Below are 27,793 nucleotides of genomic sequence, written 5' to 3'. Positions count from 1 at the left end.
GTTGGATTGGAAGAACCGTCACGCGCGCATGTTCATAATTGTAAATTATAATATATTTACATTCACCAAAAATAAAGGCTTGTAGGGTCGGTTCTAGCCACCGCCTCCCCACCCCCTAAACTCTCCCTCATTCTACTAATTTTTATTTTTTTTAATAATTAATAATATGCTAAACTTACTTATAAATTTTTTATGATATTGTTTACATATAATATAATATAAGTAAAGTCCTGTAATTACAAAATTAAGTCCCTCAATTTCCATAATTTCCACTTATCCCTTATCCTAAATTTTATAATTATTTTTAAAAAAATTCTAATAATATCCTTAAACTTTAAAAAGAAAAGAAACTAAAGGATATTCTTATGGAGGTTTTAATTAAGATAAAATGGAAGTTTAATCATATTTTTATTATTTACTTTTTTTTTTTAAATGAAGCCAGTAGATGGAGTACACGTGTGTGTAAATGGGACAAACACAGCGAAGAGATTATGTGGTTGAATGTAATGTGTTTGATAGCGGCACGTGGAGGTAGCGTGATGGATGGGGCCCAAAGGAAAATGAATGGCCATGATTAGGCCATGGAAATGGAGGGGATGGCAATCATACACCGTTAAAAATATGATTGCGTATTGTGCGCTGTTTGTGCGGTTGAGTGAAGGCGAAGCCAAAGCCAAAGAGGAAAGGAAACAAAAAGGAAGCATATTTCTATCTTAATTAATGTCACATTCAATGATGGAACTTCCTTTTATTTCAAGTTAATTTAATTTAATTTAATTTTTCTACCTCAATTATTTACTTCAATTTACTTTCATCCCATTCAATTATTATTCCAACTCATTTAATAACATTTCTACATCATAATTTTCATATATTTATCATTCATTATTAAATGTTTTAACTTACAAAATCATGAAAATTATAATATTTTTGTGCTTATAAATTACAAAATCATGAAAAGCCATAAGGTTACGTGGAGTACACTACAAGTACATCAAATTAAATCCACAAATACTATTTTTATCCTTTTTTTTTTAAATTCAATAAAAAAAAAATTAGACTTTCAAATTTTATTTTTTTATTTAAAATTTGATTAAGACTTGCATTATTGTCATCTACAATATTTGAATTACGATATTTGAATTACTTTTGAGAGGGAAACTGTCTCTACAACTTAACCTATGTTATTAGTATATGTAGTTTTTATCATATCATATTTTCACAGTACTTTAGTTTAAATGTGCTCTCAATTCATTCGTATAGACTTTCTTCCCTCAAACATTACAACTTTTAATCGATAATATATGTTATAAACCATTATTGGTAGAGTAGAACTTGATCTAAAAGTTAGAGCATGAAAAATAATTTATGAGAAAATAAACATAATTAAAAAAAATATATTCAAGTTCAATATTAAAATAGATTTTTAAAAGTAAAAAAAAAAAAAAAACATTTAAAAAAAATTTGAACTAAAAGAAAATGAGGTTATTGCTTATTATCTTAAAAAAGAAAAGAAAAGAAAAAAGTAAAATAGTAAGGTAAAAAAAAAGGGTAGACGACTGATAGAAGTCAAGTGGTTAGAGAGTGGTTTAAAGAATGGCGTGCGAATGAGAATTTTTCGTCATGTCGTTTCAACGAATATTTCAATCTGACGTGGAGCAGTTAACTGACTCGACCCCATTTTTTTCCTTTTTATTTTCCTACTTTTAAAAAATTACCATAAAAAATATTTTCAATTTGTTTATTTAAATTGACTTAATTAGGTTAAATATCAACCAAACTAGGTCCAACGGCTCTATTTTGTATTCTAATTTTCATTTATGATCAATGATTTTTTTAAAATTGATCAAAGGCGTACAAATTGGATGATCAAGACATCTATCAAGTGACTTAGTTTGAAAAGGAAATTCATCTCTTGATTTATAATATTTAATTACGTGTATATAAATATCTTATCCGAAAATTTCTCACTAAATAAATTTTGTATCCACTCGTTTAAAGAAATAAATTTATGGAGTTTTATATGACATTTTGTATTTTAATTATTATTATTATTTTTTAAAAGATATAGAGAACCTAATTCATAATAAATAAACTAAAAAAATGGAAAACTACTACACGTGGAATTTCTTAATTTTTGTTTATTTTCTGTTTTTGAATCCCTTTAATTGTTATTTTAATTTTTCGGAATATATTATTTTTTGAAGTACTATACTTGGTTCTATTTGGAATTCCTACTTTATGGGTTTTGTTTTATTATATATTCTTGTTGTAAATTTGCTATTTCTAAAAACCTATGTTATTTACTACATATTACTAACTTAAAAAAAAAATGTTTTTTTTTAGATTTTAGCAAATTTTATCTTATATTTCTAATAAATATAATATAAAAATTAATCTCAAACAGTTCGAAAAAGTTATATTATTAAAATAATAAACGAAATAACAAAATTTAATAAATACTAAAAATTGATTAACAGTATGATATTTTTTTAAGGGAATAACACGCTTGAGTCAAACAAATGTACCATATTTGAGTCAGAGAAAAAAATCATTCGGTGTGAATTGTTAGTCACATTGTAACGAAGAAGTTGCTGCATCGATAAAAACACGAAACAAGGATAGATCTTTGAGGAAAATAAGTTACGGAGTGAATTAGAAAGAGCAACATGTAGCCGATTCGAGAGAGAAAAATGAACCCAATTTAAAATTGATATGAGTTGTGGTGGTTAGCAGTATGATAAGAAACCCACCCACACAGTGAGGAGTTTCATATTTTTTATTTGGGGACAAATATTCCCACTAACTCTAGCTATATAATTATTGTGTCTCCAGAAATATAGAATATAATTAAAACATAAATAAATAAAAAAATAAAATAAATAATAAGGAATAAAATTCTCTGCTTCTCGCAGATAAAAGAAGGGTTAGCAATTCATAGGCAGAACTTCCACATGAACCATCTGGAAACATTCTTTTTCCAGCTTTTCTACACCACTTTCAAGGCTCATCACTTCACTCCANAACAAAAAAAAAAAAAAAAAAAAACACAAAAAATCCTTCAATTCTATGGATACTGCTCAATGGCCTCAGGTAATTTTGTTGTTGTTCTTCTTCTTGTTCTTCAGGTTCTTCATGATCTGTTCTCAAAGTTTGAAACTTTTGTTTGTGGGGTTTGGTTTATAGGCATGGCCATGAAGAACAAAACAAAAGAACACTACTTTTTTTTTTTTTTTGCTTTTTGAATTGTTTGATCTCCACTTCCCCCGAAGTGTATTGAGTGACAAAATTGATACTTTGTTGAAACCATTTTGGCTGTTTCTCCTTTCTGTTTAATTTAATTTTTGTGAAAAGGAAAAGGGTTGTAAAGCATAAAGCAATCAGGTTTGTTTTGTTATGTCTGTCAAATTTACCATGTTTTGTTGTTTTGATGTTGTTTTTAGGAGATTGTGTTGAAACCCAATGAAGAAATTGTGGGAAACACTTGCCCAAAACCAAGTGGTGTATCTGTTGTTGAGAGGAAAATTAGAGCACAAAAGGAACAAGCTTTGAATTGTCCGAGGTGCAATTCCAGCAATACTAAGTTTTGTTATTACAATAACTATAGCCTCACACAACCAAGATACTTTTGCAAAACATGTCGAAGGTATTGGACTGAAGGTGGTTCCTTAAGAAACATTCCTGTCGGAGGTGGCTCAAGGAAGAACAAAAGGCCTTCTTCTTCTTCTTCTACTACTACTACTACTTCTTCTAATTCTTCTTCTTCTTCTACTTTATCCACATCTCCCACTTGTTCTAATCTTCCTCCAAAGAACCCTCTTCATCTCCCTCAAACCCCCAAAACCACTCCTTCCCAAGATCTCAATTTGTCCTTTCCATCGTCCAATCAGCTTTCGGCCATGGAGCTTCTCACCGGGATGGCGACCAACTCTAAGGCTTTAAATTGTTTCATTCCAATGCCTTCTATTGTCCCTGATCCTGCCTCCGTTTACGCATCGGGGTTTCCTCATCTCCATGATCAATTCAAGCCGAGCCTCGGATTCTCTCTCGATGGATATGGCGTTGTCCCGGGCGAGGCTAGCAATGGCGGGGGAGGGAGGGTTATGCAGCTGCCATTTGAGGATTTGAAGCAAGGGGCTAATGGAGTTGAGGAAGGGAAAGAGCATGGAGATTCAAGTGGGTATTGGAGTGGGATGTTGGGTGGAGGATCATGGTAAATTCTGGGGCTAATTACTCTTATAGTTCACATTTTGGATCTTTATATCTTTTCTATTCTTGTCTACAAATTGGTTTTCTCTCTCAATTCCAGTCTTCTTTTTTTTATTAAACCTTCTTTTTATCTTGTTCAACGACAGGATTGACGTACAAAAACAATTTAGAAACGAGAACAAGAATTTTAGTACAACATATAAACTGTCATTTTCTTGTCGATCCTAGTATATATTGATTTCTTGATCGATGATATACGGCATTCTTGACCAGCTAAACTTTGTTCTATGATTTCGTAAATCTATGATAACCGAATCAAGATTAAATTTTAATGAAGAAAATAATGTTCTCAAAATAGACAAGCATAGTCCTTAAAATTAAGGGACAATAATGCAACCATATGGCATATGGTGTCATGTCTATCCCAATGCCTCTCTTCTCCATTAGATTTTGGGAATCTCAGACAATTTTAACAGTAACATATTTTATATCTATGTTCATATTCGAAGAATTTATAACAGAGTTTAAGAAAAATCTAGTAATTTATGATTTTTTTTTTTGTCTCTATTTTAAAATTATTTTAAAATTATTGATATTTAAAATGTTGGTGAATTTTGTTGAAAGATACAAAAATGATTAATGGTGAGAGTACAAAAGGGCATGATATTAAATATTGAAGAACATAAAATAAAGTTGGTTATATGATAACATTTATACCTTGTTCTATAAAAAGCTTGCTATTGCTATCATATGTTATGCATCAGATGTACGAGTTTTGCTATTGTTGAACAATGCATTTCTGCCATGCCTATAGTGCAATATTAAAGTTTCACTTCTTTTAGTTCTTGAGAGTTTTTTTTTTCCTCTTTTTAATTCTCAGAAAACAAAATAAAATTACCTAAATTTCATGATTGTCCTATGCTTTTGTCGAGTTTGGTGTGACTTTTGAGGAACACAATAGATTTATAAAGCCTCATTTGTAAACTTCATGGTTGAACGTGCTTTGTTTGGAGTAACTTTATGTTGGGTGACTTCGTAGAAAATTTTCTAAAATGCATGTGAGTGAGGACAAGCACGCTGAAAGAACATGTATTGATATGTGGGAATAGTATTCACTTTTAGAAGTGATAAGTAGTTAAGATGACCATGTTGCAGGGGATGTAGGAGAATGTCTCGAATCCTGGACATGGGTTGATACAAATAGTATCAGAGCAATACCTCTCCCAATAAGATGGGGTTTGAGGACGAATCAAGGTGGAAGTTGGTGAACATGCCACATCTGAGTAAAGGAGGGGTACATTAATGAACCGAGACTACATCCGAATGAGGGTAATCTCAAGGATAGGAGGACCAAGAAAGACTTAAAACGGAATAAAAGTTACTACATGTACCAACAAGATGCACTTTTCTTTTTGATGATTCAATTATAGGAACTCCATGGTTAAGCGTGCTTTAAGCAATTCTATGTCGAGTGAGATAGTCTTTTACTTTTATACCCCTTGTNAAAAAAAAAAAAAAAAAAAAAAAAAAAGAGAATAAGATGTGATTCGAAGGCAATGGTAATACGAAGGAAACGATGGCCACTCGAAGTTCGACCGCAGCTCATCGTGGTCCATCTTGTGAAGAAAATCCATCTCTGCAACGCACTTCGAGTGCAGCAGAGGCTTCATCTTCCTGATGTATGGAAGCCAGAGCTTGAGCAGTGATAACCAGTACGGTGCGAGGTCAGGCTCCAGAAGTAGAGAAGATACTTCCCTTTCACATGATTTACTTAAGAGTAATCATGATTTGATTTAAGATGGAATAAGGGAAAGTAAGGATATAAACTAATTTAGTTATGAAAATTTAGAATTTAAATTGATTTTATTTGAGAAAGTTTTGAAAGTGTAAGGCAAAATTGACATTTGACAAATGAAGCGTTTTAGAGATTAAAATAGATTTATTTAAAAAACAGAATTATTTTACTTCGACGCGTTTCACCGGGGTATGATCAGCATCTCATCTTTTGTGACGATTGATCGAGAGAGGGCGAAGAAGAAGATTTGAGGCCGATCATTCTCTGAGGAATTTGAAACGAGACGAACGAAAGAGACCCACAAAATTCTTCCATTCATTTTTTGTCCTTGCCGGATATGGTTGATGTTGCTGATAAATTAGCCTATTTCCAAGCGATTACAGGCTTAGAAGATCCCGAAATCTGCACCGAAATCCTTTCCGCTCACGGTTGGGACCTCGAACGCGCTGTTTCTTCTTTTACTTCCACCACTTCGGAATCCTCTGCTTCTGCCGCCGCTGATGATGGTGGTGGCGACGTACATTTGGACCCTGCAATGCGACAAATGCTTGAGAGATCGGAACCGCAACAAAATGCCGCTCCGCCCCCGAGTTTTGCTTGGAAAATCATCACGCTTCCGATTTCTGTGATTTCTGGTAGTTTAGGGCTTGTTTCGGGTGCTATTGGTCTGGGATTATGGGCTGCTGGTGGTATTCTTTCGTATTCTCTTGGTGTGATTGGTCTGGGGTCCGGTTCTGGCCGGAACGGTGAGTCGTCGGCTCGGTTGGTTTCTGTTTCTGCGGCTACATCGGAGGCTGTCGATTTTGTGTCCGCGTTTGAGAGGGATTTTGGGACGACTAGACCGAATTTTGTGGGGGAAGGGTTCATGGACTCGTTGCAGCGTTCTAGGAATGCCTTTAAGCTTTTGTTTGTTTACTTGCACTCTCCTGATCATCCGGATACGCCGTTGTTCTGCGAGAGGACCTTGTGTTCGGAGACTGTTGCGGCGTTTGTGAACGAGAACTTTGTTTCGTGGGGAGGGAGTATTCGGGCTAGTGAAGGTTTTAAGATGAGTAATAGCTTGAAAGCTTCACGGTACCCTTTTTGTGCTGTGGTTATGGCAGCTACAAATCAGAGGATCGCACTGCTTCAGCAGGTATTCTTATTTTCTTTCATTGCTGTTTGTTTTTTTCTTTCAACATCGACTTCTCAGTTTCATTACTACAAGAAACTAATTTCATTGGATAAATGGACTTACAACAAGGGAGAACAGGCATCCCCAATCTAAGGAACGTTAATAGAAATATCTTCGAAGTGACAATGATTACTTATGTTGTAGTTGCGATAGGGCCATAGAATTTACACGAGAGCCTCGAAAAGGAGAGAATCAAAAGACTCTTCTTTCTTGTTGAAGACTTATTCTTTATTTGAACCCGTAAGTGCAAAAAAGCTTTAAAATGTGGTAGCCAAATGATTTTCCTCTCTTCTAAGGATGATCACCAAGAACCAAGAGAAAAATCTGTTCATGTTGATTGACTTCTTATGATATCAATTTTACTATGAATTTTGTAATATGAGTAGCTTCTCTATGCATATTTTCATTGGAAGATGGAAACCTCAAACATTATAGTTATATTACATCGAAAGCTTACTTGAGTTCTGGCATGTGATCTTGAAATCCACAATCTGAATGACCTTTGGTATATTCATTTGTTCTTAGTTTTGCGAGAGAAATGTCGACTCATGAATAGATTTTTGGTGATATGCAAGTGGGATTGTAGATCTCCCCCTCTGAACTTACAAGGTTGAAAGGGTTTGTAATTTTATTTCAAAATACATCGCTTCATCACTATAATTTTCTTCTGATGATGGATGAGCAGCGAGAGAAGTGGAAAGAATAGGAGTCTGAGAACCTTTTTTCAACCAACAATAATATTACAGAAGAGAAATTAGAAGATTGGATGAGTTGGAAGACTGTGTATCTTGATGAAAATTGAAATGAAAAATCGAGCTTAATAAAAGTATTGTAGTTGAGGAGGAAGTCTTATTGGAACCAGAATGCAAAAGATAATGATTTAGAGGAGGAGATGAAAACCGAAATTTCTTTCATAAAATTGCATTTGGTAGAATAACAAAGCCTTTCATGTAGGAGGTGTTTCCTTCAAATGGAAGAAGTTTGATTACTGGTTGGGACATGAAGGTGAACTCTTGCCTTTGTTTTAAAAGTTGTAAACCAAGGACAAAGGGACAGGATTGGGACCTAATTTTGGAAGTAAAGACGCATCAAGATGGGATGGAATTCTATGAAATTTTCAATGCCTGGCTTAAGAGTATGATTTTCTCTGTGGCAATTTCTGAACAAAGATTACTAAATTTAAGAGTTATTGCTGTTAGAGAGGCATGGACTGGAGACTAGAGAAGTGAAAGTTGTGGTCCTTGTTCAAAGGCAGCGTGGGTTAGCTAGTTAGGTAATCAAGAGTTGTAACAAAGAAAGTGAGAGCCTGAGAGGGAAAAGACAACAGATAATTTGATGAGTTTCTGGAGAGACCAGATCTCTCGAAAGTTCCAAATATCTGCTTAACAACCATACTTATAGCTTATATAAACTATGAAGTAAAAAAATGAAGTAGATTTGGAGTAGAATCTAGGTTGGATTTCTGCTCGAGGATTTGCAATACATGCAAATTTATGTCCAAAAAATTCCAACAACCAACTTTAGCTTGGAAGCATTGTTGGTAGGGATTGAGAAACTCACTTAGGAAAGACGAATTCCGAATCTAGGCAAGGGGGCATTGGGTGAGAATGCAAGGGAGAGAAATTATCCATATTGTATTTGACGATGGAGAAGTTGACAAAACTAGTGAGTTATTTTTGAGTAATCAAGAAAGCCTCGGATCTAAGGGGTAAATTTTAACTTACCGTTGTTTGAAGGAGGCAATCTCATTGGGTGGATCTTTCAGGTAGAGTGATTTTTATTTCTTGAATATAGGGGAAGAAGATAAAATGGAGAGATTGTAGTACAGCTTGGAAAGGAGGTGCTAGCATGAGGGTGTCAAATTTGATAATTTTTGGTACCCCAAACTACGTGAGAAGGCATAGTAATTGTTTTTATCCTTTTTATTTATCAATTTTAATAAGAATAATATGTTCTTTTGTTCCTTTTATATTAACTCGATCTTTTCCCCTATATCTATATATATATATATATATATATATATATATAACTTTTTAGTTTTATGTTTTCATACATTGTTTGAAGAAGAAATGGACAAAAAAAAAAAAAAGTTGCTTCTTTTGATTTTCTTCTCTGTGGCTGTACAGAACAAATCACCATCAATTTCAGTGAAGGGCATAACAATAAAATATTATGTTTTCTTTTCATTTCTCAGGAGCATCGAAAGAAGAAATTTTAATTAATATGATCTCAAATCAATTTAGTTTCAAATGCAAATAGGAATTATAAAACATTTCTACCTTTTAAATTTATGGAATTTGGCATTATTTCTTACCAAATGCAGACGCCAAACAAAACATTAATGGATTTCTTATGTCTTATGTGGAAATGTGCTTCGATCGAAGCTCTAACAATGAAAAGACTTTTGGAATCTTAGTATTGAAGGGTTGAACTGTTTGTAGAGGGTAGTAGGGGTAGCGTGGAAAGACTTTTGCCTATTAGAAGGGGGTAGGCTCAACTTATGGCAATCAGTGTTATCTAAGCATACTCACATACTTTACATCTATCTTTCATATCCTAGAAAAGTGGATCTGTTTTTAGAGAGAGTGGGACTTTTTTTGTGCGAAGGCAATAAAGAAAGAAGGTTGTTTCAGCTGGTGAACTGGAATATCATCTTTCAACCCTTGGAAAGAGGCGGTATTGTTGTTGGTAACATAAGGCAAAGACTGAACAAATGGCTTTGGAAGTTTCTATGTGAAACTAACTAGTGATTTACGCAAATAGTAGCTAGCACTCATGGGAAAATTGATGGTTAGTTTACCAAAAGAAGAATATCAGGTAGCAATAGGACCCCATAGATAGTGGATTACAAACAAGTTTAGAGGGTTGAGAAATCGGGTACCTTGGTTTAAATCTACCTCCAACGAACTCTTAGGCTCGTCTTCGGTTCATAATAAGAAACTTGTGTTTGTTTTATGAAATACAAAAATTCCAATGTCAAATTTCTGATCTAGATTCTACTTTGGGGAACTCAATATCATACGGAGAATACAAGCAAGGTGCTCAAGTATGGCCATTAGACCAAACTGCTGCATGTTTTGTCTAAGAGATGTGGAAACTCAAGACCATATTTTATTTCAATGCATGAGAATTGCATCATTTCCATGAAGACTGAAATTCTTATTTGGAATGGAGTTTAAAGTTTCTTTGTTGAAACATGAACTCGTGCATAAATATCTCATGCATTTACTGGAATTTTCACTAGAAATGGTGATGTTGTAGGTTTTTAGAGGGCAATCTCGATCCTTTTCAATTTAAGAAGTGTACTTTTTAATCGTATCTTCTCCGTCAGGGAGTTCATTAGTGGTAAACTTGGAAAGGAGATGTTAGTTTGATAACTTCAATTCTTCCTAGTTCGATGGGCAATGAGGATTTCATTTAGCATATCTGGTCCTCACGTTTTAGAGCTTCTGTATTTGCGGAACATAGATTCTTTAAAAGGCATTGAAACCTTCGATTTGATAAGATGTTTTCACAGACCTTGCATATCATTTTTATTTGAACATCAGACTTCCTCTCTCTTTATTGCCTTATTTTTCTCTCGTATGCAGGTTGAAGGACCTAAAACTGCTGAAGAAATGCTAGTGATTCTACAAAGAGTTCTGGAAGAAAGTTCTCCTGTTCTGGTTTCTGCAAGGCTTGATGCAGAAGAAAGAAGAAATAACATGCGATTGAGGGAGGAACAAGATGCTGCTTACCGAGCAGCACTTGAAGCAGATCAAGTATGCTACGTTCTGACTTTGCTTTCTTGTCGGTCTGAATTTCATAATCTTCTCGTCCTTCCAACCGTGTTCCTAACTGGAGTTTTCACTTTGTCTTGTCAAGTTTTATGTTAATCATCTAATGTCTTGTTACGGTTTTATTAGGCCAGGGAACGACAAAGAAGAGAGGAGCAAGAGCGTCTGGAAAGGGAAGCCGCTGAAGCTGAGAGAAAAAGGAAAGAGGAAGAAGAGGCTCGTGAGAGAGCTGTTCGTGAAGCAGCAGAAAGAGAGGCTGCTTTAGCTAGAATGCGCCAAGAGAAAGCAATGTCACTTGGCGCTGAACCCGAAAAAGGGCCTAATGTTACACAAGTAATGTTCTATATTTTCAACTTATTTTCATCATCGAATGATATTTTACTGCCATCTTTCTAAAGCAACCAGCAGGATGGTTGTCCTCTTTTTTTTAGTAACAAGAAAGTAAAGAGGGGCTACCTATTAGGATATTTGTAAAGACGCCTCGTTTGATCTTCGCCGATGACGAAAGAACCTAATCAATCTTCATGAAAATTTCAATTTACCAGGTATTGGTGCGGTTCCCTACTGGAGAACGCAAGGAAAGGAGATTTCACAGTACCGCTTCGATCAAAACTCTCTACGACTTTGTCGACTCCTTGGGTTGTCTGGACATTGATAGTTATAATCTGGTCTCGAACTTCCCTCGAGTTGTTTATGGCACCGAGAAGCTCTCGATGTCCTTGAAAGAAGCTGGATTGCATCCTCAGGCCAGTCTTTTTGTGGAGCTAACTTCGTGAAAGCTCCAACTAGTAGTAGAATGGTCGAATGTAGTTGAAGATGAAACGTGTGAGAACAAGATTTAGAGTTTGTTTTTTCAGTGACAGTATTAATGTTTGAGGTTTATAGTAGATGCATATTCAGTATAAATTATAATGGTGGATGGAGGTTCGAATAATGGTTTGATATCTGTTGTTCATAATGTTTGCTTTTGGTACTCTTTAAGAGAAATAAATCGTAATCTAACCCTTAATTGCCTAAAATTGCCTAATTGATTCAATCTGCTGTTCTTCAAATGAACTTCTTAGTGTTGAGAGGGTCTGTAAAGAAACTAGATATAGAGGCAACAAGTTATCACTATACTAACAATTGAGACGAACTATGGTAGGGGATTGATTGAAAGTGTTTCATGGTTAGATCTTATTTGACCAACGGTTGGTCCTCTTTGAACTTTTTCTTTTAGGCTAGCCCTCAAAGTTCTAAAACGCATCTCACAATCTATCCCATCCCTTGGGAGTTCAACGTTCCTCGACTTCCCCTTTTAAGGAATGCTTTGTTCCCCTCTCCAACTGATGTAGTATCTCACAATCCTCCCCCCTTGGAGGTCCAACATTCTCGAACTTCCCCTTTATAAGGAATGTTCGGATATGAGATCTCACAATCCACTCCCATTAGGGGCCCAACATCCTCGGTGTCCAGCTCTTATACTATTAATTTGTTCTATAGGTTTGTACAACTGTGTCCTTGAATTCTAAGTAAACAAGAATCGATGTCTGGTGGATGGAACCGCTACCCTTCGACTAGAGCGTTATTAACGGCTTAACAAACCTTGGTCTTGCAGTTGTGGAGGATCATTCTCGGTACGGTATCTTGTTGGGATGGTTGCATCTAACCGACTTCAAAAGCTTTAATTTGTAACCGCACAAACCCACTGCTAGTAGATGTTGTCGGTTATCAATATATTTCTAATATTTCCGGTATCTTAATGAAAAATATAATTCATCTTCCATCAAAATTAATGTGAAACTTTTCTTATAATGGCTATATGCTTCTAGAGATTAAAACGTTTTTTTTCTAAAATTTTTAATCTCCATTCAATATATATATATAATTTTTTTGGATGCCGATTAGTAATTTAAAATTAAATAATATAGGTAACATTTTCACTTAAAATAACGATACAAAATTAAATTAAAAAAGTACTAAATTCTCAATTAAATTAAAAATATATATATATATATATCAGCTATATCGTACTAATCTTTTATTGTCAAGCCATCCCAAACAAATTCTTAAACTAATCCTTTTTTTATTCAAACTTTAATTCAAAGACAAATCTAACTTTTCTTTTTTTAATAAAAAAAAATCCCACGTTTGAACAAACAATCTTTTTTTAAATTAAAAAATCTCATGTTTGACCCAACAATAACACGTGCATAATTAAATAAAATAAACCATCCTACAAATATTTAAATATTAAGATTAAAATCACTTTTAGTCTCAACATTTTAAATTTAATAATTTAATTTATATATTTTCAAATTCATAAAAACATTTAATCTTTAAACTATAATACACAATCATTTTTGTAAATATTATGATTTTCTTTATATTAAAATGTATAAAACTATAATACATAAATTGTGATCCAAAATAGTAAATGAAAAAACCAAATAGATAAATATAAAAAGAAGAAAAATAAAATAAAATAAGATTTCTATAAATAATCAAAGCGCCAAAATAGACCATAAAAAGAACTAAATTCAGGGTTTCATTTCCACTGAAGGACGTTGACAGCCTAAATTGAGCATTTCATTTTTAATCGGATATAACAGATTTAAGATTTCAACAATTCAACTAATCTTATCAATACCCTATTTTTTACTCTGCAATCCAATTTAGGTTTTCAATTTGATCCAGCAAAAATAGTTTAGTTATGGTGATGTTTATATGGCCGACCCTGTTTTTCCCTTGATCATCATGCGTCAGAATTTCGTTCATCCAATTTATTCTTACGAATTTCAATCCGCTATGGAATTGTTCATGGGTCGCCAATTTCACTTTCAATCTGCATTTGATGTGGCTTCCGAGGCCTTTTCTGAATACCTTTCTCGTTTGATCGTCGTTATCTGACCGTTTGCTCTTTGAGCAGAGGATTTTTTTTTTTTTTTATCTCTTTTTTCTTTTTTCGCGATTTTTGTTTCTATTTCTTCGTCTTTCTGCGTTGCGATGAGTTGTGGTTCGGATTTCATGTCTGGGAATTCTGAGGCTGATGATCTTAATATTTTAGAGAAGGATCCAACTGGACGATATATACGGGTATTTCTTTTCTATTTCTTCTTCGATTTTGGATGTTTTGATTCGTATCTACCGCTTCTTGTTCTTCAGCTAATTACCCTAGCGATTGATTTACATTTTATCCAGGTGTTTAATTACTCTATTTTGAAATCTGATTTGAGTGATCTTAATTTTGGGATTCACTGCTGATTTTGTGAGGGGAGGAGGAGAAATTTTGGGCATAACCACCAAACTTCTTATTATTTTGGTTTAACGATCGACTACTAATGTTTTAAGTTTTTTCTTTCCGTTTTGCTTCATAGTTGAGATGTTCTTATTCTATTTGGCGTATGATTTAATCCTCGTTTTTCATATATATATTTTTCAGTACGATGAGATCTTGGGTAAAGGGGCATTCAAGACAGTGTATGCTTCTGCTGTCTATCAATCTCAGTTCTTTTATTACTTTTTTTCTTTTTCTTTTCTTTTTTTTTNTTAGGTTGAATATTGTTGGATCAAGAAAGGGTATATTATTTGACTTGAGATCTGTTTTTGTTGTCATCAGATTCAAAGCTTTCGATAAAGCTGGTGGAATCGAAGTTGCTTGGAGCCAAGTGGACATTGAAGATGTTTTGCAGTCACCTGAACAACTTCAAAGATTGTATTCTGAGGTTCATTTGCTGAAGTCACTGAAACATGAGAATATTATCAAGTTCTATAGTTACTGGGTTGATGATAACACTAAGACTATCAACATGATTACAGAATTGTTCACTTCTGGGAGTTTGAGGCAGTAAGAACCACCAAAGAGTCTTCGTTTTGTTTCGGTTATTCGTTTCTTATTATCATTTTACTGCATTCAATGAGTTATTTGTTCACTTATGGTATACTTCGGAATTCAGATATCGAAAGAAGCACAGGAAAGTGGACTTGAAGGCTTTCAAGAACTGGGCAAGGAAGATACTGCGGGGTTTAACGTATTTGCACGGTCACGATCCTCCAATTATTCACAGGGATTTGAAATGTGATAATATATTTGTCAATGGAAATACTGGAGAAGTTAAAATTGGAGATCTCGGATTGGCAATCGTCTTGCAGCAGCCGACTGCCCGAAGTGTAATTGGTAATTTTCATTTTCTTGCTCGATTTCTAGATTGAAGCAGAACGAACTTCAACTAATATTTGATGATTATTATCTAGGCACTCCAGAGTTCATGGCTCCAGAGCTCTATGATGAGGACTACAATGAACTGGTTGATATCTATTCTTTTGGCATGTGCATGTTGGAAATTGTTACTTGTGAATACCCATATAATGAGTGCAAAAATTCTGCCCAAATATTCAAGAAGGTTACTTCTGTAAGTAGAACATGATTTACCTCTTATCAGATTATGTCCACTAAATGTTTCCATCAAATTTGAAGTTATGGAATCATTTTCTTGTTTCTTCCAGGGTGTAATGCCTGCTTCCCTTGAAAAAGTGTTGGATCCTCAAGTTAAGCAGTTCATAGAGAAGTGTCTGGTTCCAGCATCCATGAGACTACCTGCAAGTGAACTCTTGAAAGATCCATTCCTTGCAACTGAAAATCGCAAGGATCATAGTTCTGAACGTTCAATGTTATTGAATGCTCAGTTCGAATCAGTAAATCCTCCTCTGCTGGATACTAATCCAATGGACATGGATCACAATTGCAGCAAACTCTCAGGCTCAGTGGCCTCATCTATCGAAAGCAATAATGAAATTTCTCACTTTTCAACTCAGGAACTCAAGACGCTCACTGAGAACAATGAATTGACACTGAAAGGGGACATGACTGATCATAATTCAATTTCGCTCCATTTGCGCATTGCCGAACTATCTGGTAACTTTTTCGGTCAACTCATCTGTAATCTACTAAAAGTTCTTTGATACACATGATGGTAACTTGAACATTTATTTTAGGTCAATCTAAGAATATCCATTTTGCATTCTTTCTCGATTCCGATACTGCGTTGGCTATTGCTTTGGAGATGGTTGAACAACTTGAACTGTCAAATGAAGATGCTACCATCATAGCACAACTGATAGATGAATTAATTGCCAAGTTTGTTCCCAGTTGGCAACAATGTACAAATTTTTGTGACGGACTAATTACTGAACATAGTTCTTCTGAAACTGAAGAGGACAAGGCCTTCAGTCCTCCTCTCTTCTCTGAGATGGTACTCTCTTCTCCCTTGGTGGGTGCCGGTAGGAAAACTCTGACAGAATTGGCGGAGGTTGAACATCAAGAAAACCAGCAGACAATCATCTCATGTGCATCTCTGGACTACAACCACTCAACCATCTCAGATTACAGCCTGGGAAAAGGAGGATCAGAGTGTGGTGACTTCAGCCACCCAGAATGCGACAAAGCTTTTATAAGCAGCGGCAGGGGAACCAGCGATTTAGATGCTGTTGGATCTGTTTCGACTATGTTCGATTTTGCCAAACCGTCCCTAATCTCCTCCTGCTCAGGAATGTCGAAAGAATTGAGCTTGTCTAACTTCTCCAATTTTTCTGTGGAAGAAAGAGACCAGCATGATGAACTGAAGATGGAGATTGATGCCATTGACATGCAGTACCACCAGTGCCTTTGTGAACTGTCGAGAATGAGAGAGGAAGCTATTGAAAGTGCCAAGAAGAGGTGGATGTCAAAGAAGAAAGGTGCTGCTATTTGAATGAAGCCCTCTGGATTTACAAGTTTGTTTTCTTCATCTTCTTCTTCTTCTTCATCTTCTTCTTCTTCTTCATTTTTTGGCAACTCTGGCAAGATGGATGATGGTCATGTTCTTATTTTACTACTGAGCTTATATTTTAGCAGTCTATCCATCCATCCAACCAAGTCCTAACTCCCAACATCTTCTCACTCTGGGCTCAGCCATGTTTAACTTATATATATATATATATATATATATATATATATATATATATATATATATACCAATTCATTTCATAGTTTAGACACATTCATTCATTGTCACATTATTCTTCTCATAGTGCAAACTATTTTCCATGTATTATTCTTACTCATTCCCATGAGTTCTTTCTGCAATTTCTTCCATATGAAAAAACTATTCTTATAATTTTGCTTTCAGCTGTTTCTTTTTTCCAACATTCAGTTATATCCTTGTAACTTACCTTGCAAGTCAAGAATTCAATTTATGTATTAATATTATCATTTTGTTCCAGTGTTCAATGGGGTTTTTCTTTTACTCAACGTGTAGCATGCTCTTGAAAACTAGCTTGTTCGGCTCGCCTCGCCTCGGTCTTTTTAGTCACCAGTGACAAATGTTCCAGTGTTCAATGGGATCTTACAATTGTTTCATGTAATCACCACCAAGGTCCCTAATTTTGACTCGGGAACTATATACAATGATATGCATATTTGGCCACAAGTGAATGCCTTTAGTACTCACCCTATTTTTTAAATGACTCTCACGTAAATGTAAGGTTATATTAACATGCGGTGACGAATAGAATAATTTATAATGTGCCCCATATAATTATTAATTCATAAATACAATACAACACATAAAATATTAATGATATAAAATGTTCTCATAACACATCAAGCATCCAATCTCAGAAAATAATATTACACATGAAATTATCTAATACTTACATCTATATACATACGCCAAATTTTGAATCATATGCTTGAACCGTATCAAATTAATTAACCATCTAGTTGAATAATAATAATAATAATAATAATAATAATAATAATAATAATAATAATAATAATTGTTATTAAAGAAGGCAAGAGAAAAGAAAAGAAGAACGTGTGTGAATAATGGCCAACAAAGACAACAACTACAATAATAACTCTTATCTAATAATTCCATTTGCAATTTTAGAAATTCATTTTACTTATAACAATAAATCAGAAACACAGAAACACACACAACACACAATAATGGAAGATTCAACGGATCAAATTACATCTCCTCTCAGTAAGGAACCACAAAACCCCCAATTTCTCTTTTCATTTTTCCATTTCTCATCGTTTTTCTCATTTCAGTTCCCAGCAGGAGCCATGAACGACCTTCTTCTTCATCCACATCTCCGCCGCCGGAAGAAAACTCGCCCATTCCTCAGGTGGCTCTCACGGTTCCGACCACCGACGACCCTTCTCTACCGGTTCTCACCTTCCGAATGTGGTTCCTCGGAACTCTCTCCTGCGTTCTCCTCTCTTTTCTCAACCAGTTCTTCTGGTACCGCAAAGAGCCTCTCTCCATCACTGCCATTTCCGCGCAGATCGCCGTCGTTCCTCTCGGCCGTCTTATGGCTTCCACACTCACGGATCGGATCTTCTTCAAAGGAAGTCGCTGGGAGTTTTCGCTTAACCCTGGCCCTTTTAATGTCAAGGAGCACGTTCTCATCACGATCTTCGCCAACTCCGGCGCCGGCTCCGTGTACGCGATTCACGTCGTCACGGTGGTCAAAACCTTCTACAGGCAACATATGAGCTTCCTCGTTTCTCTCATTGTCGTCGTTACGACTCAGGTGGGTCAGATTTTTCGTTTTTTTTATTCGATTTCCCCTGTTTTGTTTGTGTGAATTTGTGCGTTGAAATACGAAATTGATTGAAATGGTATAAGATTAGGTGTTGGGATTTGGATGGGCGGGGATATTCAGAAAGTATCTGGTGGAGCCGGCGGCGATGTGGTGGCCGGCGAATTTGGTTCAGGTTTCTCTGTTCAGGTATGGAATTACTAGAATCTTTTTTTTTTTTCTCTCTTTTTTTTTTCAATTTAGCCCCCTGTTATCCAAAAAGTTGCAGATAGACCCTCACACTTTTTACATTTTTCAATTATGCTCTTTTCATGGGCCAATTGGAGAATTTTCAGAGAATTTTTTTTTTGTTCATTTAAATTTCTAGAAATTCAATTAGATATTTTAATTTCAAAACTCGGTTCTTTTGCTGTTTTTGTCGGCATTAGTTTATAAAGTTTAAAACTTTATAAACTTTTAGCTACCCTGTCAAACACATGTTTTATTATTGATTTTTGCCCAAATTTAATAATACTATTTTTTTTAAAATCTTAGATATGTAATAATCTAATAATTAGAGAGGGGTTTCCCCCTCTTATAAGAATATTTCATTCCTCTTTCCAACCAATGTGAGATCTTATCATAGTTCAAAAAGATAATATTTGCTAGCGGGTAGGTTTGGGCTATTACTAATAGTATCGGAGTCAAATATCGAGTGGTGTGTCAACAAGAACGCTGCCTCTAAGGGGGGTAAATTGTGAGATCCCACGTCGGTTTGAGAAGTGAATAAAATATTCTTAGTATACGGTTTTAAAAGAGTAAGGCTCGTATAGATGGATTGATTTTAAATTTTATTTAAAGTACATTTAGTATCAAATNAAAAAAAAAAAAAAAAAAAAAAAAAAAAAAAAAAAAAGGTAAGGGAGTGAAGTGAAAAACACCAAAAGGGGCAGTAGAGACTTGTACGTTATGTTTAGGTTAGATGGGGATGAAATGGAATAAGACGTTAATGAAGGATTCCAAAACGGCGTAAGAACATGGAGTGGCCGACCAATCAAATTACACACCTATTTTGTTTTATTCCAATTTATTAAATAATAATAAATAAAACCATTCATTATTCCTGTCCTTTCAATTATTTTAGTCTAATCATCCACATTTTTATCTTTTTATTTTAAAACCATTCATTAAAATTGTTATAATCTAGAATAAACGTATAGGAAAATTGTAGCTTATTTCTAAATTTTTGTGATTCATATTTACTTTTTATTTTTTTAAAAATGTTGGTATAATTATTGAATTCAAATTTGGTTTCAATTAATTAATTTTTTTTTTCTTTTATCTTTTTAAAATATTTAAATATAGATTCATAAAATTGATTAGCGGGAGTTATTTTGTTTTAAAAAATTAGTATTATGAACAAAACACTATTTATAAGTTTGTGGAAACTTTTCCGTATCAGACGCGTTTTTAAAGTGTTGAGGGGAACCCCGAGAGGGAAAGTTCAAAGAGGACACTATCTACTAGCGGTAAAACAAATCACGAGAACAATTATGAATAGAAAATAAAATTAAAAATCTTCAAATTTTGATGGCTAAGTTGACATAATACTTTTGAGTTTAGTTTTTGAAATTGATTTGATCCACAGGGCTCTGCACGAGAAAGAAGAACGAACCAAGGGAGGCTTAACCCGAACCCAATTCTTTGTGGTTGCTTTCATTTGCAGCTTCGCCTATTACGTCTTCCCAGGCTACCTCTTCCAAATGCTCACCTCTCTCTCATGGGTCTGCTGGGTCTTCCCCACTTCCATTCTAGCCCAACAGATTGGTTCGGGCCTTTATGGGCTGGGCCTCGGCTCCATTGGACTCGACTGGTCCACCATCTCCTCCTACTTGGGCAGCCCACTTGCCAGCCCATGGTTTGCCACTGCCAATGTTGCAGTCGGCTTTGTGTTCATCATGTACATCTTGACCCCAATCTGCTACTACTGGTTCAACCTTTACAAGGCCACAACATTTCCCATTTTTTCTGATGGATTGTTTACTGGGAAAGGCCAGAAGTATGACATTTCCACCATTGTTGACTCCAATTTTCACCTTGATCCTGCTGCTTATACCAGACAAGGGGAGCTTTATATTAGTACTTTCTTTGCTCTAACTTATGGTGTTGGCTTTGCTGCTCTTTCTGCTACCATTGTTCATGTTGCTCTCTTCCATGGAAGGTATTGTCCGATACATTTAGTCTCTAAACTTCCATGTTTTGTGATTCTACTTACTCGCTAGCTAATGTGACATCTCTAGGGAAATATGGCAGCAAAGCAAGTCGAGCTTTCAAGAGAAGACGATGGACATACATACAAAGATGATGAGCAAGTACAAACAAGTTCCTGAACAGTGGTTCGTGTTAATTCTTGTGGCGAATATCGCGCTCACCATTTTCGCATGCGAATACTACAACGACCAACTTCAGTTGCCATGGTGGGGAGTTCTACTTGCCTGTGGCATTGCCATTTTCTTCACTCTCCCTATAGGAATCATCACTGCCATCACCAACCAAACTCCGGGCTTGAACATAATCACCGAGTACATTATCGGATATATCTACCCGGGATATCCCGTCGCTAACATGTGTTTCAAAGTGTATGGATACATTAGCATGACTCAAGCCATTACCTTTCTACAAGATTTCAAGCTTGGCCATTACATGAAGATCCCACCAAGAACCATGTTCATGACTCAGGTCATTTTCTTTTACTTTCTTCATCACAAATGATACAAGCACTTACTAAATCTTGTTGTTTTTGAGTGTTTAGGTTGTTGGAACATTAGTTGCTAGCGTTGTGTACTTGGGCACCGCCTGGTGGCTCTTGGAAACCATCCCTGAAATTTGTAGCTCATCTCAATCCTTCTGGACTTGCCCGTCGGACAGGGTGTTCTACGATGCCTCGGTGATATGGGGGTTGATCGGTCCGCGTCGAATTTTCGGGGACCTTGGACATTATTCATCAGTAAATTGGTTCTTTCTTGTGGGTGCAATTGCTCCTGTTTTTGTATGGTTGGCTGTCAAGGCATTTCCACAGCATGAGTGGATCAAACTTGTCAATATGCCTGTGCTGATTGGTGCCACTGCCTATATGCCTCCAGCCACCGCTGTAAACTACATCACTTGGATCATTATGGGGTTTCTTTCTGGGTTTGTTGTGTACAGATATAAGCCAGAATGGTGGCGAAGGCATAACTACATTCTCTCAGGAGCTTTGGATGCTGGTCTTGCTTTCATGGGGGTGCTGTTGTACTTCTCATTAGGGCAGCATGAGATCAGCCTCAACTGGTGGGGGAATGACCTCGATGGTTGTCCGCTCGCACAGTGCCCGACTGCCCCTGGAGTTTCTGTGGAAGGATGCCCGCTCTTTACCTGAAGCATTTTTTGTGTTATAAGCATTTCTCTGTAGTTTGTACATGAAATTATTGGCTATTGATTTCTCATGCACTGAATTTTAGTGTAATTATATGGACGCATGACATTATTTCAGACTTGAGTTGCAGAAGGTTGTAAAAAACTTCAAAACAAATAAGAAAAAACCAGATAGAAATATCCCAATTCGTTACAGCAGCAAATGTTTCAAATTGAAAGAATTGAAGGGCTCAGAAAGTCATAGAACAGTAAGCCTCAAACTCTCGTTAACGCACGATTCTCTGATCGGTGCTACGAGCCGAGTAAATATATAAAAAGATGCCGAGTATCTACAGCTTCAATGCTTGCTTCGCCATGGCAAGGGCCCCTTCGTAAGTTTGATTTCCACCTATAAAGCCACTCATATGAACAAACACGCAACCGGGGATCCCCGACTCTTTTGAGAGTTCCTCGTCCCTTAAACCTCGCCATTGGGCAGGCAGAGGCTTGCGACTCTCGAATCTGTCAGGAGCTATTGCCACTGCCTGCACTCGCCACTGTTTGCTTCGATCGTCCTGAAAATCACAACGCATTAAAATGGAAAATAACAAAACATTTCTGATAGCTGTGTTGGTTTAAATTGTTGGAAGTTACATATACCTGATAGAGCACATATTTGATCAAATTGTCGTTCTTCAACTCCGTCTCGAGCTCAAATAGATGAAGTTTCCACTATTGTTAAACGAAAATACGTAATCGTTATTGATATAGAACATATACAACTCAGTGGATGAAGAAAACCAGAGTTAAACGATAAACAAATGAGTACTTACAGGGCAAAATGTTGTCAAAACCATTATTTCTCCACTAGGGTCGATATCATGTCTTGCTCCAAGGCATCTCATCACGATCGACCTTGCTGGTAGCCATGATTTGGCATGAAACCGAACACTCTGAAATTAAGCAAGGATCAGGAAGCAACTCAACCAAGTAAACAAGCTAAGGAAATATGGTTGGGTTCAGGATTTTAAGAGATTATTTTGTATCCATAGACACTCAAGAAACCTCACATCTAAGAACTCACTGCCAGCCAGAGCCATTGCTTTCTCAAAGGCTTTATTCTCATTCTCGGATGATTGATCGGGATCAATCCAGTCCAGATTCAATCTCCCCACCCTTGAAGATAGGTGTGTGTTATTCACATATTTTGGTGGCTGGTCTGTATCATACTGATTGATACCGTTATCTATAGCATCGATGCCCTGAAAAAATAAGCACGAATGTCAAAAGATAAACAGACATAAATATACAAGAATGTTAGTCAACCCCGTGCAGAAAATTCTTGAGATTAAACCTTTCATGATAGTTAACAATGGAAACAAGATAAAAAGGATTAATCAAAAAATTGAATTCACACCTCCATGAAACTTTTGTATACAGCCAAAAATAGCCTTTGCACATCTGGGTGGCCTTCATCAACTTGAAGCTCCTTTGCAATAATCTCCTTCCCAAAATGCTGGAGCAGAACAACAACAACAATAACAATCGTAACTACTAAATTCTTTGTAAGCAGCATGATAAAGGTTACTCATGAAAAGAAAATCTGATAACACTGTTTAACGAAGAACAAGTAAGAACTTGGATATATAATCACTTGTCAAATTTTAAAGATGGTCTTGGAAAGGCGACTACCTACCTTATAAACAAGACCAGCGCTGCTGAGCTTAGTGTTGAAACCATGGCCAAAAACCTCTTCAAACCCCTTTTGATGATGGTCATAACGATCATGACTTGGATCATACACGCCCCCAACATCAAGAACTGCATCAAGACCTTCTAATACCTAGCAACCAATTCAAATCAGAGACGACAGTTTCATGCCTAGGCCAAAATCTAGTCCATAAACTACCAAGCAAACAAATGAAAAGGAAACATCACAAAACGAACAAGACCTTGTTGAAAATACTCGGTTCTCTTGAAACTTTGCAAAAAGGAAAACCCAGATTTACATTACTGATAAGAAAGAAAAAACTCATTAAAATTCTAGGAAATTTCTACAACTACTCAGCAAAACCCAGCAGTCTATAACCCAACTACAAGTCAATTTTCATCTTCATTCGACAAGACAGGGAATAGAAAACGCGAACCTGGGGATCACGGGTTCGAACAATCTGAGCATTAGAGAACTTCTGCGTCAAGCGAATCATGAAGCAGCCAAGCGCCTCATCGCAATGGAAGCTACCATGGTGAGTCCCTACTCGCTTCACCGAATCGGCGCCACCAGGGGAACCAGTGGAATAGGAAGCGACAGGAGAAGTAGCCATGAAAGGACGGAGAAAGAAAAACTTGGGGAAGGAGAAGAATTGCTTGTGGTTAAACCCTAAACCTCTACCAAGAATGACCATTGCCTTCGAATCCTAACATTAAAGTCTGGTCTTTTCAGCTCCCTTGTATAAATTGTTGCTTAATTCTGGCAGTGGGTCTGGATTCTACCGTGGGCTTCGATAATCCAAATGGTTGAGCCCAATGTTGTTGTGCTCTGGTTCATCTTCCCTATTTTTTTTTTCTTTTAAATTTTCACACGCTGTTTTTTATATTTTTACACAATTTCTTGTTTGCTCTTGTATATCATTTATATGCTGTTTTCTTTATAAAATAACATCAATATACCTTTTTTTTTAAAAAATAACGCCTATTATTAAGACATAAATTTAATATCATCCATTTTAAACTATCTAACCTTTTAAAAATGGCATAAAACGCGAGAGAATTTGAATCTAAAACCAACAAGAGACGATGACCTAATCAATTAAGCTATACCTAAATCGACAGCATCTACCACGAATCTATACTCCTTATATGACATTGCAGAAATTTGACGTTTCTGATAAGAATATTAAACTACCATACTCAATCCTGTATTAGTTCCTTGTGATGTTTGCTACAGAAATTTCAATATCAAACTTGTTATCTGGCAAAAGAAGAGTAAACCAAGTAAGAATAAGAACAGAAGGCTAAGCTTTGCAGAACAATTGCAGCAGTTGTAAGAATATGTAAGCTCCATGGAAATGGTTGCAAGTGACTTCATTCTGTGTGTAATAAACATGTTTAGAACTATCATTCTGTATCATTCAACTTCAAGAAAGAACTATCATTCTGTATCATTCAACTTCAAGAAAGAACTATGTCCTAACGTTTTCTCCTCTGTTCGTCATCCCATTCTTCATTGGATTGTTCATGATCTAATGTCTCTTTATAATCTCCCCATCCTCTAATCTCATCTCTCAATTGTTCTTCAGCAGATGGAAGCTTCATATCCCTTTTCTTGCCACTCTTCAATATAAGGTAAGACGGCTCATATTAGACTCAGATTACAACACACATATATATTGCCTTTGTCTATGTAATATAGAGTTTACCTTTTTGGTTGGTCCTTGGGACCCCTTCAAATGGCCTCTCCCTATCTTCGTCCGAGAAATTTGATTGGACGCCTTACCGAATATTTGGAAGGGTTGAATATCTCCATTTTTAATGCTTGCTTCAACCTACAAGTAAATCCAAAGTTGTGATACAAGAAACAAGCTAATGGTACAACATTTCAATATGAGAGTATGCTGTTTGCATTGGCGTTCATGTCATGGCCAGAATTTTGCAAAACTTCTGGTGAATAGTTCGAAGGACAAGGAAGAAACTAGTGAAGATACCTGAATGTGAGCTATGCAGATAAGTATACTGACAATGGGAAGCCAACTCTCATCGGGTGACAACGATAAATTTGACCTGATAACGAGATGCAAAATTATGGTGAGAATAACATAATGGTGCCTGTGTATGCTACTTAAATAATGAACGACGTTCATTCTATGAGAACCCACATCGGTTTGGGAGGAGAACGAAACATTCTTTATAAACGTTTGAAAACCTCTCCCTAACAGATACGTTCTAAAAATCTTGAAGGGAAAGCCCAAAAAGGACAATATTAGATAGCGGTGGGCTTGGGCTGTTACACATAACCAAAGTCTCAAACACTCCTGCAGATGGTGTAATTTAGCTCTAACATACTCACACCACTGAGGGTTGAAACCTCCTAATAACCACAATGACACCGCCCCAACAAATCAAGTTTGTAAGACAATACTCTTGTAGAAAATACACATCAATAACAAAATGAAATGTTTTTCATAATCTCTTCGCCAGTAAATTTTGATAAGCACACTACTGAGGCTTTGTAACTTCTTACAAATGACAGAAAACCCATGTGATCCACATTCTGCACATTTTTCTCTTTACATAGCTCATTACTTGTTTTGAGTTCTTGGAAATTTAAACAACTAGTTCAACCGACACAGCAACACATTAATATTCAAAATTTCACATTTCAGTGAGTTTGAAGGGAAGAAAAACAAGAAAACACCAAGAATTGAAAATCACCTTAGATAAGGAGCCAAATACACGATAGCATACACAGCATAACGCCTTTTCCCAGAATCAAGCCACGCAAAAACCCAACTCTATCCAATCAACCAAAAGAAGAAGAAGAAGAAGATAAACTAACTTCTTTAAAAATCAACATCCAAACAAAAAATTGAACTGAAAATCTAAAATATGCACACCAGCCAGTTGAAGTAGGGGATAAAGCTAATGATGCCCATGACAGCGAGCCTAGCATCAGTGGAATCCATAACGGCATCGCTATCATCATCGGAACCACCACCAGCTGGTGGAAGAACAAGAGAAGTAAGAATGCAAGCCCCGATCGCAATAGCGAAAGGCGCGTCGTTCCCTAATTCCGCCCGACAAATCCCATTTCGGGTCGTCCTCTTCTGCGATCAAAGTGGATAACTTATTTCACTCGAAATCCAAATCAGAGTATCGGAAACAGGGGAATAGAGGGGACGGAGCAATTTTTACCTGATTAGAAGCTGATTTGTGGGAAGGATTTAAGGGTTTGAGATTGGAGAGTGAAGTTGAGAAGGTGAAAGGGGGTTTGGTGAGGCGAAGAAGGTTGAGAGAAGAGAAATTGGAAGGGGATGATGATAAATAAGCAGAAGCCAGAGTGATCATTGGCGCTGTAATTGTGGTGAATCAGTGAAATGATAATCGGAAGGAGGTGAGAATCAGAATTGTGGAACCAAAATTGTCGACGGGAAAACGAAGAGCCACTCCCCTATGGAATTCTTCTTCACTTCTTGGCAACCGTGCCAACCTCTTTAATCATTGCTGTACGGTTTTCTTTTTTCTTTTCTTTTTCAAATGAAAATTAAATTAAACTTCACTCTTAACCTCGTATTTAAACGTGGTAAACACGATCATAATTTCGATCCCAATTCTATTTCTATTTCTCATTCTTAACATGGTATCAAAGCATCTATCTTGGTGTTCTTAAATATCAAAATTTCCTTTATGGCGGAATCAGCCAAATCCAGCTTCAAAATTTGGGATGTTGATTTAACACATCCTTACTATATTCATCACTCTCATCAGCCAGGATATTCACTTGTTCCAATCAAATTAAATGGAGCAAATTACCAATCCGGGAGTAAATCGGTTATACATGCTCTTATTGCCAAGAAGAAAATTGGCTTCATTGATGACACAATTGAGGAACCGTCCCAAGATGCAAATTCAACCGAATTCGAACTCTGGAATCAGTGCAACAGTATGATAATATCTTGGTTAACTCATTCCGTTGAAGCAGATATCGCTAAAGGCATTATTCACGCCAAGACAGCTCATCAAGTGTGGGTTGATCTTCACGATCAATTCTCACAAAAGAATGCTCCAGCAATTTTTCAAATACAAAACTCGATAGCAACGATGTCATAAGGAACCTGGCTCTGATACCATGTTAAGAATGAGAAATAGAAATAGAATTGGGATCGAAAGTATGATCTTCATTCA

The 27,793-nt window shown here is 36.0% G+C and overlaps 6 protein-coding genes across 10 annotated transcripts; 4 read left to right on the top strand and 2 right to left on the bottom strand.

Annotated features, from left to right (window-relative positions):
- Positions 1-3,030: 3,030 nt before the first annotated feature.
- LOC111796026 (dof zinc finger protein DOF4.6-like) lies at positions 3,031-4,431 on the top strand. Its single transcript, XM_023678712.1, has 2 exons — positions 3,031-3,093; positions 3,444-4,431. The coding sequence occupies exons 1-2, from the start codon at positions 3,070-3,072 to the stop codon at positions 4,215-4,217; spliced, it is 798 nt and encodes a 265-aa protein (XP_023534480.1). The 5' UTR covers positions 3,031-3,069; the 3' UTR covers positions 4,218-4,431.
- A 1,399-nt stretch (positions 4,432-5,830) lies between these two features.
- On the top strand, positions 5,831-11,908 carry LOC111795983 (plant UBX domain-containing protein 10-like). The gene is made up of 4 exons (XM_023678651.1): positions 5,831-7,139; positions 10,769-10,939; positions 11,084-11,287; positions 11,500-11,908. The coding sequence occupies exons 1-4, from the start codon at positions 6,342-6,344 to the stop codon at positions 11,728-11,730; spliced, it is 1,404 nt and encodes a 467-aa protein (XP_023534419.1). The 5' UTR covers positions 5,831-6,341; the 3' UTR covers positions 11,731-11,908.
- A 1,646-nt stretch (positions 11,909-13,554) lies between these two features.
- LOC111795971 (serine/threonine-protein kinase WNK8-like) lies at positions 13,555-17,088 on the top strand. 2 transcript variants are annotated; one of them, XM_023678632.1, is made up of 7 exons: positions 13,555-14,029; positions 14,376-14,413; positions 14,553-14,780; positions 14,890-15,110; positions 15,188-15,345; positions 15,440-15,848; positions 15,929-17,088. In XM_023678632.1, exons 1-7 carry the CDS (start codon positions 13,940-13,942, stop codon positions 16,681-16,683), a joined length of 1,899 nt encoding a protein of 632 aa, XP_023534400.1. In that variant the 5' UTR covers positions 13,555-13,939; the 3' UTR covers positions 16,684-17,088. The 2 variants fall into 2 exon arrangements, with proteins under 2 accessions (XP_023534400.1, XP_023534401.1); XM_023678633.1 differs by lacking the exon at positions 14,376-14,413 and having other exon boundaries at positions 13,556-14,029; positions 15,929-16,860.
- Positions 17,089-17,848: 760 nt separating this feature from the next.
- On the top strand, positions 17,849-22,058 carry LOC111795960 (oligopeptide transporter 7). Of its 2 annotated transcripts, XM_023678612.1 has the most exons (6): positions 17,849-17,958; positions 18,027-18,511; positions 18,612-18,709; positions 20,148-20,720; positions 20,800-21,238; positions 21,312-22,058. In XM_023678612.1, the coding sequence occupies exons 1-6, from the start codon at positions 17,922-17,924 to the stop codon at positions 21,915-21,917; spliced, it is 2,238 nt and encodes a 745-aa protein (XP_023534380.1). In that variant the 5' UTR covers positions 17,849-17,921; the 3' UTR covers positions 21,918-22,058. The 2 variants fall into 2 exon arrangements, with proteins under 2 accessions (XP_023534380.1, XP_023534381.1); XM_023678613.1 differs by lacking the exon at positions 17,849-17,958 and having other exon boundaries at positions 18,410-18,511; positions 18,607-18,709.
- On the bottom strand, positions 22,039-24,333 carry LOC111796002 (UPF0160 protein). Its single transcript, XM_023678677.1, has 7 exons — positions 24,040-24,333; positions 23,589-23,735; positions 23,310-23,408; positions 22,963-23,154; positions 22,726-22,845; positions 22,553-22,624; positions 22,039-22,467 (listed from the first exon to the last, which is right to left on the bottom strand). The coding sequence occupies exons 1-7, from the start codon at positions 24,295-24,297 to the stop codon at positions 22,243-22,245; spliced, it is 1,113 nt and encodes a 370-aa protein (XP_023534445.1). The 5' UTR covers positions 24,298-24,333; the 3' UTR covers positions 22,039-22,242.
- A 449-nt stretch (positions 24,334-24,782) lies between these two features.
- Positions 24,783-27,130, bottom strand: LOC111796027. Of its 3 annotated transcripts, XM_023678714.1 has the most exons (7): positions 26,804-27,128; positions 26,506-26,715; positions 26,324-26,403; positions 25,597-25,672; positions 25,312-25,437; positions 25,075-25,225; positions 24,783-25,040 (listed from the first exon to the last, which is right to left on the bottom strand). In XM_023678714.1, the coding sequence occupies exons 1-6, from the start codon at positions 26,954-26,956 to the stop codon at positions 25,082-25,084; spliced, it is 789 nt and encodes a 262-aa protein (XP_023534482.1). In that variant the 5' UTR covers positions 26,957-27,128; the 3' UTR covers positions 24,783-25,040; positions 25,075-25,081. The 3 variants fall into 3 exon arrangements, with proteins under 3 accessions (XP_023534482.1, XP_023534483.1, XP_023534481.1); XM_023678715.1 differs by having other exon boundaries at positions 24,787-25,225; positions 26,506-26,712; positions 26,804-27,130; XM_023678713.1 differs by having other exon boundaries at positions 24,787-25,225.
- Between the last annotated feature and the right edge of the window lie 663 nt (positions 27,131-27,793).

Source organism: Cucurbita pepo, chromosome LG05, assembly GCF_002806865.2.
Source record: "Cucurbita pepo subsp. pepo cultivar mu-cu-16 chromosome LG05, ASM280686v2, whole genome shotgun sequence".
Lineage (NCBI taxonomy): Eukaryota > Viridiplantae > Streptophyta > Magnoliopsida > Cucurbitales > Cucurbitaceae > Cucurbita > Cucurbita pepo.
Note: the sequence above shows the minus strand (reverse complement) of the source record. Positions and strands in the feature narration are given on the sequence as shown.

Coding starts and splice junctions, on each gene's coding strand:
- LOC111795983 (XM_023678651.1), top strand. CDS start 6,342: ATGGTTGATGTTGCTGATAAATTAGCCTATTTCCAAGCGATTACAGGC. Junction 7,140..10,768: donor GGATCGCACTGCTTCAGCAG/GTATTCTTATTT, acceptor TCTCGTATGCAG/GTTGAAGGACCTAAAACTGC. Junction 10,940..11,083: donor CAGCACTTGAAGCAGATCAA/GTATGCTACGTT, acceptor CGGTTTTATTAG/GCCAGGGAACGACAAAGAAG.
- LOC111796026 (XM_023678712.1), top strand. CDS start 3,070: ATGGATACTGCTCAATGGCCTCAG. Junction 3,094..3,443: donor ATACTGCTCAATGGCCTCAG/GTAATTTTGTTG, acceptor TGTTGTTTTTAG/GAGATTGTGTTGAAACCCAA.
- LOC111795971 (XM_023678632.1), top strand. CDS start 13,940: ATGAGTTGTGGTTCGGATTTCATGTCTGGGAATTCTGAGGCTGATGAT. Junction 14,414..14,552: donor AAAGGGGCATTCAAGACAGT/GTATGCTTCTGC, acceptor TGTTGTCATCAG/ATTCAAAGCTTTCGATAAAG. Junction 14,781..14,889: donor ACTTCTGGGAGTTTGAGGCA/GTAAGAACCACC, acceptor TTCGGAATTCAG/ATATCGAAAGAAGCACAGGA.
- LOC111796002 (XM_023678677.1), bottom strand. CDS start 24,297: ATGGTCATTCTTGGTAGAGGTTTAGGGTTTAACCACAAGCAATTCTTC. Junction 23,155..23,309: donor TATACAAAAGTTTCATGGAG/GTGTGAATTCAA, acceptor TTATTTTTTCAG/GGCATCGATGCTATAGATAA. Junction 22,846..22,962: donor CTGGCAGTGAGTTCTTAGAT/GTGAGGTTTCTT, acceptor GCTTAATTTCAG/AGTGTTCGGTTTCATGCCAA.
- LOC111795960 (XM_023678612.1), top strand. CDS start 17,922: ATGGAAGATTCAACGGATCAAATTACATCTCCTCTCA. Junction 18,512..18,611: donor TTGTCGTCGTTACGACTCAG/GTGGGTCAGATT, acceptor GTATAAGATTAG/GTGTTGGGATTTGGATGGGC. Junction 20,721..20,799: donor GTTGCTCTCTTCCATGGAAG/GTATTGTCCGAT, acceptor TGACATCTCTAG/GGAAATATGGCAGCAAAGCA.
- LOC111796027 (XM_023678714.1), bottom strand. CDS start 26,956: ATGATCACTCTGGCTTCTGCTTATTTATCATCATCCCCTTCCAATTTC. Junction 25,438..25,596: donor TCTGCATAGCTCACATTCAG/GTATCTTCACTA, acceptor ATTTACTTGTAG/GTTGAAGCAAGCATTAAAAA. Junction 25,226..25,311: donor CCCAAGGACCAACCAAAAAG/GTAAACTCTATA, acceptor CTTATATTGAAG/AGTGGCAAGAAAAGGGATAT.